The 16,795-nt window shown below is 47.1% G+C and overlaps 1 protein-coding gene across 1 annotated transcript in view; it reads right to left on the reverse strand.

Moving 5' to 3' along the window:
- stard10 (StAR related lipid transfer domain containing 10) overlaps nt 1–16,795 on the reverse strand; it is a 72,686-nt gene that overhangs the window by 37,256 nt on the left and 18,635 nt on the right. The window contains exon 2 of the mRNA XM_073044341.1: nt 155–302. Within this exon, the coding sequence (XP_072900442.1) occupies nt 155–302 (148 nt within the window). The remainder of the gene's footprint in view (nt 1–154; nt 303–16,795) is intronic.

The raw sequence follows: 16,795 nt of genomic DNA on the forward strand, positions 1-16,795 counted from the left end.
CTACAATCTATGTCCCCAGCTCAAACAGCAGCCAGTGATGGCGCCTCTCTTCCTCCAGCTCCCACGGGACCTCCTTGTGCTGACAACCGGTACCGGTTTCCCAATCTCGCGGGGGTGTGGTAGGTCCCCCCTCCCCACACAGACGCACACTCACAGGCATAGTAACCGACGTCGGCATTGGCCGTCAGCCTCCCGATGTCAAAGGTCTCGATCATGTTCTCGTCCCACTTGCGGCGATACTCGGCATCGTGGAGAACGTCGTACAGCGTCTCCGCGCTCAGCTCCTTACACTGCATCCGGCACTGCGGGGGAAAGGCGCATGTCACTCAGGAGGGGTGTGAGGGGGTAGTGGGTGTGGTGTGGTGTGGGGGTGTGGGGGAGGGAGGAGGATGTCGACAAAGAAGGGACAGAGGGTTGGATTGGGAGGGGGAGTGTCTCCTAGTGTGACTCTCCTTCAGTATCACCCCTCCCACACTGTGACTCTCCCTCAGTACCACCCCTCCCACAGTGTGACACTCCCTCAGTACCACCCCTCCCACAGTGTGACCCTCCCTCATTACCACCCCTCCCACAGTGTGACCCTCCCTCAGTACCACCCCTCCCACAGTGTGACCCTCCCTCATTACCACCCCTCCCAGTGTGACCCTCCCTCAGTACCTCCCTCCCACAGTGTGACCCTCCCTCAGTACCACCCCTCCCACAGTGTGACTCTCCCTCAGTACCACCCCTCCCACAGTGTGACCCTCCCTCATTACCACCCCTCCCACAGTGTGACCCTCCCTCAGTACCTCCCTCCCACAGTGTGACCCTCCCTCAGTACCACCCCTCCCACAGTGTGACACTCCCTCAGTACCACCCCTCCCACAGTGTGACCCTCCCTCATTACCACCCTCCCACAGTGTGACACTCCCTCAGTACCACCCCTCCCACAGTGTGACCCTCCCTCATTACCACCCCTCCCACAGTGTGACCTCCCTCAGTACCACCCCTCCCACAGTGTGACCCTCCCTCATTACCACCCCTCCCACAGTGTGACACTCCCTCAGTACCACCCCTCCCACAGTGTGACTCTCCCTCAGTACCTTCCCTCCCACAGTGTGACCCTCCCATAATGTGACCCTCCCTCAGTACCACCCCTCCCAGTGTGACCCTCCCTCAGTACCACCCCTCCAAGTGTGACCCTCCCTCAGTACCTCCCTCCCAGTGTGACTCTCCCTCAGTACCACCCCTCCACAGAGTGACCGTCCCTCAGTACCTCCCTCCCAGTGTGACTCTCCCTCAGTACCACCCCTCCAACAGTGTGACCCTCCCACAATGTGACCCTCCCTCAGTACCACCCCTCCCACTGTGACCCTCCCTCAGTACCACCCCTCCAAGTGTGACCCTCCCTCAGTACCTCCCTCCCAGTGTGACTCTCCCTCAGTACCACCCCTCCACAGAGTGACCGTCCCTCAGTACCTCCCTCCCAGTGTGACTCTCCCTCAGTACCACCCCTCCAACAGTGTGACCCTCCCTCAGTACCTCCCTCCAACAGTGTGACCCTCCCTCAGTACCTCCCTCCCAGTGTGACTCTCCCTCAGTACCGCCCCTCCCACAGTGTGACCGTCCCTCAGTACCTCCCTCCCACAGTGTGACCCTCCCTCAGTACCTCCCTCCCACAGTGTGACTCTCCCTCAGTACCACCCCTCCAACAGTGTGACTCTACCAGTACCACCCCTCCATGGTGTGACCCTCCCTCCATTCAATGTGCCAAGTGACGGAAACAGCCAGGGGCTGTGTAACTGGAACTGTAGGCCGGGGTGGGTCTCGGCGAAAAAGGGCAGGAACCAGTCGAGCAGGCTGCACTGGAATTCATCCTCCATTCCTCCTGGTACAGCCACAAACTCCTACACCCTGCCACTAGAGCACACCACACCCACAGGCACCTCTGTCGAAGACTCAACCACTCACTCTGAAACACGACTACAATGAGCAGCGACACATTCTTGGCAGATTCCCAGAACTCCATCCAGTAATCCTCTACCTGCCACGTAACGATTTATACCGGACGGAAACAGGCCTTTCAGCCTAACCCATCCATGCTGACCAGATTTCCCATCTGTACTAGCTCCATTCACCTGCTTAGACATACAGTGTGAAACAGGCCCAACTGGCCCTCGAGCAACACCAGCCCAATCATGGGGAAATTTACAATGAGCAACTAACCTACCAACCGGTACGTCCCTCTATTCCGAGTCTGTGCCCTCTGGTCCCAGAGTCCCCACGTCCTCTCCACATCCACTCTATCTAGTCCTTTCAAAATTCGATAGGTTTCAATGTGATGGCCCCATCCCAATCTTCTAAACTCCAATCAGTACAGGCCCAGAGCCATCAAAAGTTCCTCGTTCCTCCATCAAACCATTTACTCTTCTGGACCCTCTCCAATGCCAGCACATCTCTGCTTAGAAAATCAGCCCAAAACTGCTCGTAATACGCCAAGTGCGGTCTGACCTATGTCGTATAAGGCCTCAGCATTGCATCCTTGCTCTTTATTCTGGTCCTTTCAAAATGAAAGCTGGTATTCTACTTGCTGTCCTCACCACAGACTGAACCTGCAAGCTAACCTTTAGGGAATCCTGCACGAGGACTCCCAAGTCTCTTTGTCCCTGGATTTTTGAATTTCCTACCTGTTTAGAAAAACAGCCTTTGCTTTTATTCCTTCTACCAAAGTGCAGGACGGTACACTTCCCAACATCTGCCACTTCTTGGCCCATTCTCCTAAGATGTCTATATCCTTCTGCTTTCTCAAGACTACCCTTACTTGGACCTTTTAGATCTCGAGTCCTCAAACCTGGGATAAAATTCTTCCGTCAATGCCTCTCATCTTATAGACCACAAAAAGATCACTTCTCAGTCTCCTACACTTCAAGAAATGAAATCCAACCTCTCCCAGCTTGAGTCTCGGAAAGATATTTGTAGCAACCTATCCCAATGTTAGGCTCTTGAACGACCTTTTGTACGATAAGGTTGTCTCTTGATCTCACACTATACCTTGTTATGACCTGGCTCCTTATTGTCTACCTGCACGGCATTTCCTCAGTAACTGTTACACCTCATTCTGTTACTGTTTTACCCTTTTTTACCTCAGCAATCCGATCTGTATGAACACTGTGCAAGACAAGATTTTCACTGCAACTTCAAAGTTCAAAATAAATATCATTATCAACGTACATACACGTCACCAACCCCGAGACTCATCTTCCTGTGGGCATTCACAGCAAATCCACCACAGAACCATAATAACCATAACAAAATCAGTGAAAACTGTATCAACATGGACGTTCAACCAGTGTGCAAAAGACAACAAACTGTGCAAATACAAAATAATGATAAACAGATAAACAATAAATATCAAGAACCTGAGATGACGAGTCTTTGAAAGAGAGTCAATTGGTTGTGGGAACATTTCACTGATGGGGTGAGTGAGGTTATCCCCTCTGGTTCAGGAGCCTGATGGTTGAGGGGTAATAACGGTTTGTGAACCTGGTGGTGTGGATCCTCAGGCCCCTGTACCTTCTTCCTGTTGGCAGCAGTGAGTTAAGAGCATGACCCGGGTGGTTGGGGTCCCTGATGATGGATGCTGCTTTCCTTCGACAGTTCTGCTTGCAGATGTGTTCAATGGTGGGAGGGCTTAGTACGAGTGACGATAAAAAACCAATAACAATAATATTTTTCCCGCACTCTTCCAGCTTAACAGGGTATGTAAGTGATATTATGTATTTATATTTATTATGCTTTTATATTATATATTTTATACCATTGTGTTCTTTATCTTGTTGACACTCAGGACATGGCTTCTTCACTGCCACCATCAGGAACGAGGTACAGGAGCCTGAAGACTCACACTCAACGATTCAGGAACAGCTTCTTCCCCTCTGTCATCCAATTTCTGAATGGACAGTGAACCCATGAACACTACCTCACTGCTTTTTTTAAACGTATGCTTTGGCACTACTTATTCAACTATTTGATATACATATACAGTGCCTATAAAATGTATTAACCCTCCCCCCTGCAAGTTTTCAAGTTTTATTGTTTTTACAACATTGAATCACAGTGGGTTTAATTTGACTTTTTTGATACTGATCAACAGAAAAAGACTAATGTCAAAGTGATCTACATTCATTACAAATATGAAACACAAAATAATAGATTGCACAAGTTTTCACCCCCTTCAAGTCAGTATTTAGTAGATGCACATTTGGCAGCAATTACAGCCTTGAGTCTGTGTGGATAGGTCTCTATCAGCTTTGCACATCTGGACACTGCAATTCTTCCACATTCTTCTTTACAAAACTGCTCAAACTCTGTCAGATTGCATGGGGATCGTGAATGAACAGCTACAAGTTCTCAATTGGATCGAGGTCTGGACTCTGACTTGGCCACTCCAGGACATTAACTTTGTTGTTTTTAAGCCATTCCTGTGTAGCTTTGCCTTCACACTTGGGGTCATTGTCTTTCTGGAAAACAAATCTTCTCCCAAGTCGCAGCCCTCTTGCAGACTGCAACAGGATTTCCCTGTATTTTGCTGTATTAATTTTACCCTCTTATCCTTCCAAAGGATCCCCAGGGCAGGATGCAGCCACCACCATGCTGCACGTTAAGGATGGTGTGATTCTGATGATGTGCTGTGTTTGGCTTACACCATAGCGTTTAGTCTGATGGCCAAAAAGTTCAATTTTGGTTTCATCAGACCTTTCAACCTTCTTCCAGCTGACTTCAGAGTCTCCCACATGCCTTCCGGCGAATTCTAGCCAAGATTTCATGTGAGTATTTTTTCAACAGTGGTTTTCTCTTTGCCACTCTCCCATAAAACTGTGACTGGTGAAGCACCCGGGCAACAGTTGTTGTATGCGCAGTCTCTCCCACCTCAGCCACTGCAGCTTGTAACGCCTCCAGAGTTGTCATAGGTTTCTTGTTGGCCTCCCTCACTAATCCCCTTCTTGCACGGTCACTCAGTTTTTGAGGATGACCTGCTCTCGGCAGATTTACAGCTGTGCCATATTCTTTCCACTTCTTGATGATTGACTTAACTGCACTCCAAGGGACATTCAGTGACTTGGAAATTTCCTTGTATCCATCTCCTGACTTGTGCTTTTCAATAAACTCTTCACAAAGTTGCCTGGAGTGTTCTTTTGCTGTGTTGGTGTAATTTTTGCCAGGATACTGACTCACCAGCAGTTGGACTTCCAGATACAGGTGTATTTTTACTACAATCAATTGAAACTCCTTGACTGCACACAGGCCTGCAAAAATAGATCTGCATTTAACTAATTATGTGACTTCCAAAACCAACTGGCTGCACCAGTGATGATTTGCAGTGTCACATCAAGGGGGGGGGGGGGGGGGGGGGAATCCTTATGCAATCATTTTGTGTTTTGTATCTGTAATTAATTTAGATCACTTTATAGAGATATTTTTTCACTCTGAAACCGAAAGTCTTCTTCCGTTGCTCAGTGTTAAAAAAGCCAAATTAAATTCACTGTGATTCAATGTTATAAAACAATAAAACATGAAAACTTCCCAGGGCAGGGCGAATACTTTTTATAGGCAATGTATGTACATGTATACACATTTACTGTAATTCACTTTTTTCCCTGCATTATCACGTACTGCATTACATGCTGCCGCAAAGTTAACAAATTTCACAATATTTGCCGGTGATATTAAACCTGATTCCGATTCTGTACTGAATGCTTTTTTTGTGCTGCATCAGATCCACAGTAACAATTATTTCATTCTCCTGTACACTTGTGTCCTAGAAATGACTTTAAACTATCTTGACTCAGCACCATCCTGTGATTCCCCACCAGCCCGCATCCTGTGGACTGGAGAACCTTTATATCCTCCCACTCTCAGGGTTAGCTGGTGCCTCTTCTCAAGGCACCTGTCAGAGGCAGGAGGGACAGGAGCCCAAGGACCCACATCCCAACAGGTTCTTGAACGGCACCTGAAAAAATCCCCAGTTCTACCTGTGATGCAGCCACAGCAGATCTGCGCACCACTCGGAGGTGTTCCTCGTTCCCGGGTCACACCTCAAACGGAAAGGGAGCCTGTGGTGTCTGGCAGCCACAAGACAGCAGCGTCCGTCACAATGATAATGTGGTCAACGGGATCAGCAGCTTCGCAGATGACACCAAGGTTGGGGGTTTAGTGGACAGTGGGGAAGGCTGTCATGGCCTGCAGTGGGATCTGGACCAGCTGGAAAAATGGGTGAACACAGCAAGAGGAATTTAATGCAGACAAGTGTGAGGTCTTGCACCTTAAGAGGGCAGAGCAGGGTAGGTCTTACACGGTGGATAGTAGGGCACTGAGGGGTGCTGGAGGACAGCCCTATCTGGGAATACAGGTCCATAATTCATTGAATGTGGTGTTGCAGGTCGATAGATTTGTGAAGAAAGCTTTTGGCACACTGGCTTTCATAAATCAAGGTACTGAGTACAGGAGATAGATGTTATGTTGAAGTTGTATAAGACATTGGAGAGGCCTAATTCGGAGTATTGTGTGCAGTCTTAGTCACCCACCTACAGGAAAGATGTAAACAAGGTTGAAAGAGTGCAGAGAAAATTTGCAAGGATGTTGCCAGGTCTGGAGGACCGGAGTTATAGGGATAGGTTGAATAGGTTAGAATTTTACTCCCTGAAGCGTCAGAGAATGAGGGGAGATTTGCTAGAGGTAAACAAAACTCACGCTTCACCTGTGAGCCTGTTGGGGACATATACTGTATCCGGTGCTCTCGGTGTGGCCTCCTGTAGATCGCTGGGACCCGTCATAGATTGGGAGACCGTTTCGCTGAGCACCCACGCTCCATCCGCCAGAAGAAGTGGGATCTTCCAGCGGCCACCCATTTTAATTCCACTTCCCATTCCGATATGTCCATCCATGGCCTCCTCTACTGTCGCGATGAGGCCACACTCAGGTTGGAGGAACAACACCTTGTATTCTGTCTGGGTAGCCTCCAAACTGATGGCACGATCATTGATTTCTCGAACTTCTGCTATTAGCCCCACCCCCCCTTCACCATTCCCCTTTTCCTCTCTCACCTCATCTCCTTGCTTCCCCATCACTTCCCTCTGGTGCTCCCCCCTCCCCCCTGATCTTTCTTCCATGGCCTTCTGTCCTCTCCTATCAGACTTCCCCTTCTCCAGAACTTTATCTCTTTCACCACTCAACTTTCTAGCTCTCTACTTCACCCCCCCCCCCCCCCCGTTTCACCTGTCACCCTGTGTTTCTCCCTTCCCTCCCCCACCTTTCATCTCTGATTCCTCTTTTTTCTCCTGTCCTGATGAAAGGTCTCAGCGCGAAACGTTGACTGTTTGCTCCTTTCATAGACGCTGCCTGGCCTGCTGAGTTCCTCCAGAATGTTGTGTGTGTTACTTGGATTTCCAGCATCTGCAGATTTTCTCTTGTTTGTAATTGGATTACCTTTCAGTCATGTCCGCGTTCAAGATTTAAAAAGCGGAGCTTCGAGTCAGCTTTCTCTGAGTTGGTCAATTCGCAGCAAGGGTGTGTAAAGAGAGCAACTTTTGAATCAGGATGATGGTTGAGATTTTGAAGGCAGTTCTGCAGCAGTTTCTCTGAGTTGAAGAGCGACCAATCAGCAAGAGGGATTCATTGGAAAGAGCCAATGAGAACAATTCAAATGCAAGTGGAGCGGCCATTCACTTGGAGTGTGCCAGTGTTTAGAGTGGCCTTGGCTCGTCAGGCTTCAGTGAGGTAAAATGTAAATTTCTTTTTTTTCTTTTTCTCTCTCTCCCTCTCCCATTATTTGTTCATTCCTCATCTGTTAGGGCATATTAGTTTAGTGAGAATGGCCCCAGGGCAGTGTTCTTCAGTCTCCTAGATAAACACATCTGCTCCAGCTGAACTGAGCTGCAGCCGCTGAGAGAACGTGTTGGAATTGGAGCTGCAGCTCGATGACCTTCACCTAGCACGGGAGGATGAGGAGGTGACAGACAGGAGCTACAGGGAGGTAGTCACCCTGAGCTTGCAGGAGACAGGTAACTGAATGACTGTCAGGAAGAGGGGGATAATGCACAGCCAGTGCAGAGTACACCCATGGCCGTTCCCTCAATGATAATTATATAACTTCAAACACTATTGAGGGTGATGATCTAGTGGGGGAGCCACAGTAAACGGGTCTCTGGTACTCAGTCTGGTGCCGTGGCTCAGGAAAGCAGAGAGGCGGGGAGGACTGCAGTGGTGATAGGAGATTCCATTGTCAGAGGACAGTGGCGAGGTTCTGCGGGTGAGATAACGACATCCGGATGGTACGTTGCCTTCCTGGTGCCAGAATCAGGGAGGTCTTGGACCGGGTCCATGGCATTCTCAAGGGCGAGGGCGAGCAGCCAGAAGTTTTGGTGCCAATGACATGGGCAGACAAGGTAAGGAGGTCCTGAGGAGAGATTTTAGTGAGTTGGGTAGAAAGCTGAGAAACAGGGTCTCCAGGGTAGTAATCTCTGGGATCACTGCCTGTGCCACATGCCAGTGAGGGTAGGAATAGGATGATGTGGTAGACGAATGCATGGCTGAGGACCTGGTGGAGGGGACGGGGGTTCCGATTTATGGATCATTGGGATCTCTTCTGGGGAAGGTATGATCTGTACAAAAGGGACAGGGTTACACCTGAACCCCAGGGGTCCAATATCCTTGGGGGCAGGCGGACTAGGGTTGCTCAGATGGGTTTAAACAAATTTGGCAGGAGGGTGGGTATCAGATAGTGCTGAGGGTGAGGAAGTTGGTTTACAAACAGAGGAAATGTGTAGTGAGACTCCTAGCAAGCAGAGGCTGATGATGGGGAAAAACTGCAGTCAACAGGATGAGTTGTTACATAAAAAGCAGACAAAATCGACAAGGACTGAAGGTGTTGTAGCTGAATGCATGCAGTTTACGGAATAAGACAGATGAACTTGTTACAGATTGGCAGGTATGATGTTGACAGCATCACTGAATCATGGCTGAAAGAAGATTAAAGCTGGGAGTTTAATGTCGAAGGATGCACGTTGTACTGAACGGACAGGCAGGAAGGCAGAGGGGGTGGTGTTGCTCTGTTGGTAAAAAAAATGAAATCAAATCATTAGAAAGAGGTGACAAAGGGTCAGAAGGTGTTGAATCATTGTGACTAGAGCTAAGGAACTGCAGGGGTGAAAATTTCCTTGATGGGAGTTGTATACAGATCCCCAAACAGTAGTAAGGATGTGGTCTGCAGATTACAACGGGAGATAAAAAAGGCAAGTCAAAAGGGCAACTTTACAATAGGGGGATTTCAATACGCAGGTAGATTATGAAAATCAGTTTGGTGTTGGATTCCAGGAGGGGAATTTCTAGAGTGCCTATGAGAGGATCAGTTATTCTGGATTGGGTGTTGTGCAATCATTGGAGAGTTTAGGGACAAGTGATCATAATATGATCAAATTCACCCTGAAATCTGAGGCGATGCTAAAGTCAGATGTATCAACATTACAGTGGAGTAAAGGGAGTTACAGAGGCAGAGGAGTTGGCCCGAATAGAAATGGAAAAGAACACTGGCAGGGATGACGGCAGAGCAGCAATGGCTGGAATTTGTGGAAGCAATTCAAAAGGCACAGGATATATACATCCCAAAGAGGAAGAAGCATTCTAAAGATGACACAACCATGGCTAACAAGAGAAATCAAAGTCAACATAACAGCTAAAGAGAGGGCATAAAATAGAGTAAAAGTTAGTGGGAAGTTAGAGGATTGCAAAACTTTTAAAAACCATCAGAAGGCAACTAAAAAGTCATTAAGGAGGTAAAGATGGAATACAAAAGTAAGCTAGCAAATAATACTGAAGAGGATACCGAAAGTTTCTTCAGATACATAACTGTAAAAGAAAGACTAGATAGGATATCGGACCGCCGGAAAACAATGCTGGAGAGGTAGTAATGGGGGACGAGGAATTGGCAGACAAACTGAATTTTGCATCAGTCTTCACTGGGGAAGACACTAGCAGTATGGTGGAAGTTCCAGGTGTCACTGGTCATGAAGTGTGTGAAGTTACAATTACTAGAGAGAAGGTTCTTGGGAAACTGAAAGGTCAGAAGGTAGAGAAGTCACTTGGACCCCAAATGATGTACAGCCCAGGGTTCTGAAAGAGGTGGCCGAAGAGATTGTGGAGGCGTTAGTAATGATCTATCAACAATTACTAGATTCTGGAATGGTTCTGGAAGACTGGAAAATTGCAAATGTCACTCCACCCTTCAAGAAGGGAGAGAAGCAGAAGGAAGGAGACTATAGGCCAGTTAGTCTGACTTCAGTGCTTGGGAAGATGTTGGAGTCAATTATTAAGGACGAGGTCTCAGGGTACTTGGAGGCACATGATAAAATAGGCCGTAGTCAGCATGATTTCCTCAAGGGAAAATCTTGCCTGACAAATCTGTTGGAATTCGTTGAAGAAATAACAAACAGGATAGACAACAGAGAATCTGTTGATGTCATGTGCTTGGATTTCAGAAGGCCTTTGACAAGATGCCACACATGAGGCTGCTTAAGAAGCTACAAGTCCCTGGTATTACATGGAAGATTCTAGCGTGGAGAAAGCAGTGGCTGACTGGTAGGAGGCAAAGAGTGGAAACAAAGGGAGTCTTTTTCTAGTTGGCTGCCGGTGACAGGTGTTCCACAGGGTTCTGTTTAGGACCATTTCTTTTTATGTTACATGTCAATGATTTGGATGATGGAATTGATGGCTTTGTTGCAAAGGCTGTAGACGATACAAAGATAAGTGAAGGGAGGTAAAGAGGCTACAGAAGGACAGCCAGATTAGGAGAACAGGCAAGGAAGTGGCAGATGGAATACAGTGTCAGGAAGTGTGTGGTCATGCACTTTGGTAGAAGAAATAAAAGGGTTAACTATTTTCTAAATGGAGAGAAAATACAAAAAACTACAACGCAAAAGGACTTGGGAGTCCTTGTGCAGGATTCCCTAAAGGCTAATTTGAAGGCTGAGTCTATGGTGAAGAAGGCAAATGCTATGTTAGCAAACATTTCAAGAGGACTAGAATATAAAAGCAAGGATGTAATGTTGAGACTTTATAAGGCACTAGTGAGGCCTCACTTGGAGTATTGTGAGCAGGTTTGGGCCCCTTATCTTAGAAGGGAAGTGCTGAAACTGGAGAGGGTTCAAAGGACGTTTACAAAAATGATTCCAGGATTGAATGGCTTGTCATATGAAGAGCATTTGATGGCTTTGGGCCTGTATTCACTGGAATTGAGGGGTGATCCCATTGAAACCTATTGGATAGTGAAAGGCATTGAAAGAGTGGATGTGGAGGATGATTCCTATGGTGGGAGAGTCTAAGACCAGAGGACATAGTCTCAGAATTAAGGGATGTCCTTTTGGAATGGAGGTGAGAAGGAGGGAATTTTTTCAGCCACAGAGTGTGAACCTCTGGAACTCTTTGCCACAGGCAGCTGTGAAGGCCAAGTATTTACGTATACTTAAGGCAGAGGTCGATAAATTCCTGAATTGGTCAGTGAATGAAGGGTTACATGGAAGCAGGATATCGGGGCTAAGAGGGTAAAATGGATCAGCCATGATGACATTGCAGAGCAGACTCGATGGGCCAAACAGCCCAATTCTGCTCCTACTGTCCCAATAAAAAGTATTCACTCCACTTGGGAGTTTTCATCTTTGGGGTCATGCTCTTGCTGAAAAACAAATCTTCTCCCAAGTCACATTTCTCTTGCAGACTGCATCAGGTTTTCCTCCAGGATTTCCCTGTATTTTGCTGCATTCATTTTACCCTCTACCTTCACAAACCTTCCAGGGCCTGCTGCAGTGAAGCATCCCCACTGCATGATGCAGCCACCACCATGCTTCACGGTAGGGATGGTGTGTTTTTGATGATGTGTGGCATTTGGCTTACACCAAACATACCATTTAGTCTGATGGCCAAAAAGCTCAATTTTGGTTTCATCAGACCATAGAACTTTCTTCAGGCTGACTTCAGAGACTCCCACATGCTTTCTGGCAAACTCTAGCCAAAAGTTCATATGAGATTTTTTTCCCAACAGTTGTTTTCTCTTTGCCACTCTCCCATAAAGCTGTGACCGGTGAAGCACCCGGGCAACAGTTGTTGTATGTGCAGTCTCTCCCATCTCAGCCACTGAAGCTTGTAACTCCTCCAGAGTTGTTATAGGTCTCTTCGTGACGTCCCTCACTTGTCCCCTTCTTGCACGGTCACTCGTTTTTTGAGGACAGTCCGCTCAAGGCAGATTTATAGCTGTGCCATATTCTTTTCATTTCGTGATGATCAACTTAACTGTACTCCAAGGGATATTCAGTGACTTGGAAACTTTCTTGTATCCATCTCCTGACTTGTGCTTTTCAATAAACTTTTCACGGAGTTGCTCGGAGTGTTATCTTGTTTTCATGGTGTAGTTTTTGCCAGGATACTGACTCACCAGCAGTTGGACCTTCCAGATACAGGTGTATTTAAGAGACTCCTGGACAGGTACAGGGAGCTCAGAAAACTAAAGGACTATGGGTAACCCTAGGTAATTTCTCAGGTAAGGACATGTTCCGCACAGCATTGTGGACTAAAGGGTCTGTATTGTGCTGTAGGTTTTCTATGTTTCTATTTTTACTACAATGAATTGATACACCTTGACTACACACAGGTGATCTCCATTTAACTGATTATGTGAATTCTAAAACCAGTTGGCTGCACCAGTGATGATTTGGTGAATACTTATGCAATCAATTATTTTGTATTTTATATTTGTAATTAATTTAGATCACTTTGCAGGGATCTGTTTTCACTTTGACACGAAAGAGTCTTTTTCTGTTGATCAATGTCAATAAAACCAAATTAAATCAACAATGATTTAATGTTGTAAAACAATAAAACATGAATACTTGCGGGGGGGGGAATTAATACTTTTTATAGGCACTGTATGTCTTATGGACGCACCCTTTTCTCATTGCTACCATCAAGGAGGAGGTACAGGAGCCTGAAGACACACAATGAATGTTTGAGGAACAGCTTCTTCCCCTCCACCATCAGATTGCTGAACAGACAATGAACCCATGAAACTACCTCACTATTTTTTTCTCTCTCTTTGCACTAGTTTAATTTTTTAAAATATTTCTCATTAGTTTATAGTACTTTTATGTATTGCACTGTACTGCTGCCACAAAACAACAAATTTCACGACATCTGTCAGTGATAATAAACCTGATTCTGATTCTGACTGGACTGAACGAAAAACACTGTAAATAGCGTGACCTCACTTCCAACTTGCACTGGGGTCACGCTATTTACAGCGTTTTCTTGTACCAGTCCTGGATAGTTTATGTTAATTTAAGTTTAATGTTAACTTATTTGTAACTTCTTGGTGTTTATAAGACATAGGAGCAGAGTTAGGCTATTCGGCCCACAGAATCTGCTCTGCAACGTGTCCTGACAAAGGGTCTCGGCCCGAAATGTCGACATCGCTTCTCCTTATAGATGCTACCTAGCCTGCTGTGTTCTACCAGCATTTTGTGTCTGCAACGTGTATGTTCATTTATTATGTGGAGTGTTGTCTGATGTGGGCGATCATGGTCTTTCCATGACCATGATTGTTCTTGGTATATTCTTCTACAGAAGTGGTTTGCTATTGCCTTCTTCTGGGCAGTGTCTTTACAAGATGGATGACCCCAACCATTATCAATACTCTTCAGAGATTGTCTGCCTGGTGTCAGTGGTCTCATAACCAGGACTTGTGATCTGCATCCGTTGCTCACACGACCATCCACCACCTGCTCCCATGGGTTCATGTGACCCTGATCAGGGGGTTAAGCGGGTGCTATGCCTTGCCCAAGGGCGACCTGCATGCTAGTGGAGAAAAAGAGCACCTTACACCTCCTTTGGTAGCGATGTATCTCCACCCTGCCACCCAACATGAATGACCATGACAATAAAGCAGGACTTGATAAGTTAATTATTAATCTGTTCTTGTTTGTTACCCAGATCCACATGCGTGAGCCACTCTCCTGCGTGGGACTATATCAAAAGCCTTCTGAGAATTGGGTTCAATGCGCACTGCTGTCTATAAGGAGTTAGCACGTTTATCCTATGACAGCATAGGTTTCCTCTGGGTGCTCCAGTTTCCTCCCATATTCCAAAGATTAAGGATAGAGAGTTGTGGACGGGCTATGTTGGCGATGGACCGTGTCAGTTGTTAGCGCAAATGACGCAATTTCACGATGTAAAGTAATCTCTTTAAAGCATCCTATCCACAGATTCCCTTCCCCATTACACCAGCCACATCCCTCAGGAAACTCTATGTGGTGAAGAGTTGCTCTGTCTCCCTGACAGACACTGAATCCACGAAGCTTCAGAGTAAATTTATTATCAAAGTACATAGATGTCACCACGTACAACCCCACGGTTCGCTTTCTAGTGGGCATTCACAGTAAATACAAAGAAACACAACAGAATCAATTGGAAGTTGCACACGAGATGGAAACCTACGTGGAAAAGACAGCAAACTGTGCAAATAGAAAAGGGAAAAAGAAATAATAATAAATAAATCAGCAATAACTATTGAGAACATGAGATGAAGAGTCCTTGAAAGTGACTCCATAGGTTGTGGGAGCAGCCCGTTGATGGGGTGAGTGAAGTTGAATGAAGTCTGTTCTTATTTATTGAGGTACAGCATGGGACAGCCCCACCCAGCTCCTCAAACTCCGTCGCCCAGTAACCCCCAATTAACCCGAGCCTAATCACAGGACAATTCACAATGACCAGTTAACCTACCGACCGGTACGTCTTTGGTCTGCAGGAGGAAACCAGAGCACCCGGAGGAAACCCACGCAGTCTACAGGGAGGATGTACAAACTCTCTACAGAGTAGCTGGGATTGAACTCTGAACTCTGATGACCCAAACTGTTGCACTAAACACTACGCTACCATGGCACCCACCTGTTTCAAGAGCCGGAGAGCTGAAGGGCAATAACTGTTCCTGAACCTAGTGGTATGGGACCCGAGGCTCCTGTACCTTCTTCCTGGCCTGGATGGTGCAATGTCCTCGATGATGGATGCTGCTTTCCTACAACTCGTGTTAAAGTCTTAGGGAATCTATCCTGGCCCAGCATACCGACACAGTCATGAAGACGACACATCAGTGGCCCTCCTCCATTCGGAGTTGGAGGAGATTTGGTATGGCACCTAAGACTCCAGTCAATTTCTACTGATTGTGTTCAACATTTCAGGAACAGCTTCCTCCCCTCGGCCATCAGATTTCTGAGCGGACAGTGAGCACAATTTATTAATCGCTTCTGTCACTATTTCGTTTGAAATTCACAGTAATTTTTTTACGTGTTGCACTGTACTGCTGCTGCAAAATGTTGAGGTAACAGACCTGATTCTGATATTCATGTGCCTATCCCAGAGTCTCTTCATTCAGTAATGTTATGACTTTGCACGCTCCACTCTGTCTGTCTTTGCCTCCTATCATTGTATACACCTCTAGCATGATCTAGGAGCAGAAACAGGCTAGCTGACCCATCAATCCAGCCCTGCCATTCAACCATGGCAAAGGGATATTAATCGTTCATCTAATTTCCCCTCCATTTTCTTTCACCCCTGTGGCGTTAGGGCGCAATGCTATAGCGTTCGATGGGCCGAATGGCCTCACCCTGCTCCCATGTCTTACGTGCTGCTGCCGCAAAACAAGAATTTGTGTATTCTGGGAATATCGTGTTAATTTCTGGTCGCCTCACTATGGGAAGGATGTGGAAGCTTTAGAGAGGATATAGAGGAGATTTTCCAGGATGCTACTCGGTCAGAGAGGGTGCAGAGGAGATTTACCAGGATGCTGCCTGGATTAGAGAGGGTGCAGAGGAGATTTACCAGGATGCTGCCTGGATTAGAGAGGGTGCAGAGGAGGTTTACCAGGAAGCTGCCTGGATTAGAGAGGGTGCAGAGGAGATTCACCAGGATGCTGCCTGGATTAGAGAGGGTGCAGAGGAGATTCACCAGGATGCTGCCTGGATTAGAGAGGGTGCAGAGGAGATTCACCAGGATGCTGCCTGGATTAGAGAGGGTGCAGAGGAGATTCACCAGGATGCTGCCTGGATTAGAGAGGGTGCAGAGAGATTCACCAGGATGCTGCCTGGATTAGAGAGGGTGCAGAGGAGATTTACCAGGATGCTGCCTGGATTAGAGAGGGTGCAGAGGAGATTTACCAGGATGCTGCCTGGATTAGAGAGGGTGCAGAGGAGATTCACCAGGATGCTGCCTGGATTAGAGAGGGTGCAGAGGAGATTTACCAGGATGCTGCCTGGATTAGAGAGGGTGCAGAGGAGATTTACCAGGATGCTGCCTGGATTAGAGAGGGTGCAGAGGAGATTCACCAGGATGCTGCCTGGATTAGAGAGGGTGCAGAGGAGATTCACCAGGATGCTGCCTGGATTAGAGAGGGTGCAGAGGAGATTCACCAGGATGCTGCCTGGATCAGAGAGGGTGCAGAGGAGATTTACCAGGATGCTGCCTGGATTAGAGAGGGTGCAGAGGAGATTTACCAAGATGCTGCCTGGATTAGAGAGGGTGCAGAGGAGATTTACCAGGGTGCTGCCTGGATTAGAGAGGGTGCAGAGGAGATTTACCAAGATGCTGCCAGGATTAGAGAGGGTGCAGAGGAGATTTACCAAGATGCTGCCTGGATTAGAGAGGGTGCAGAGGAGATTTACCAGGGTGCTGCCTGGATTAGAGAGGGTGCAGAGGAGATTTATCAGGATGCTGCCTGGATTAG

This window comes from Hemitrygon akajei, chromosome 4 (assembly GCF_048418815.1).
Source record: "Hemitrygon akajei chromosome 4, sHemAka1.3, whole genome shotgun sequence".
Lineage (NCBI taxonomy): Eukaryota > Metazoa > Chordata > Chondrichthyes > Myliobatiformes > Dasyatidae > Hemitrygon > Hemitrygon akajei.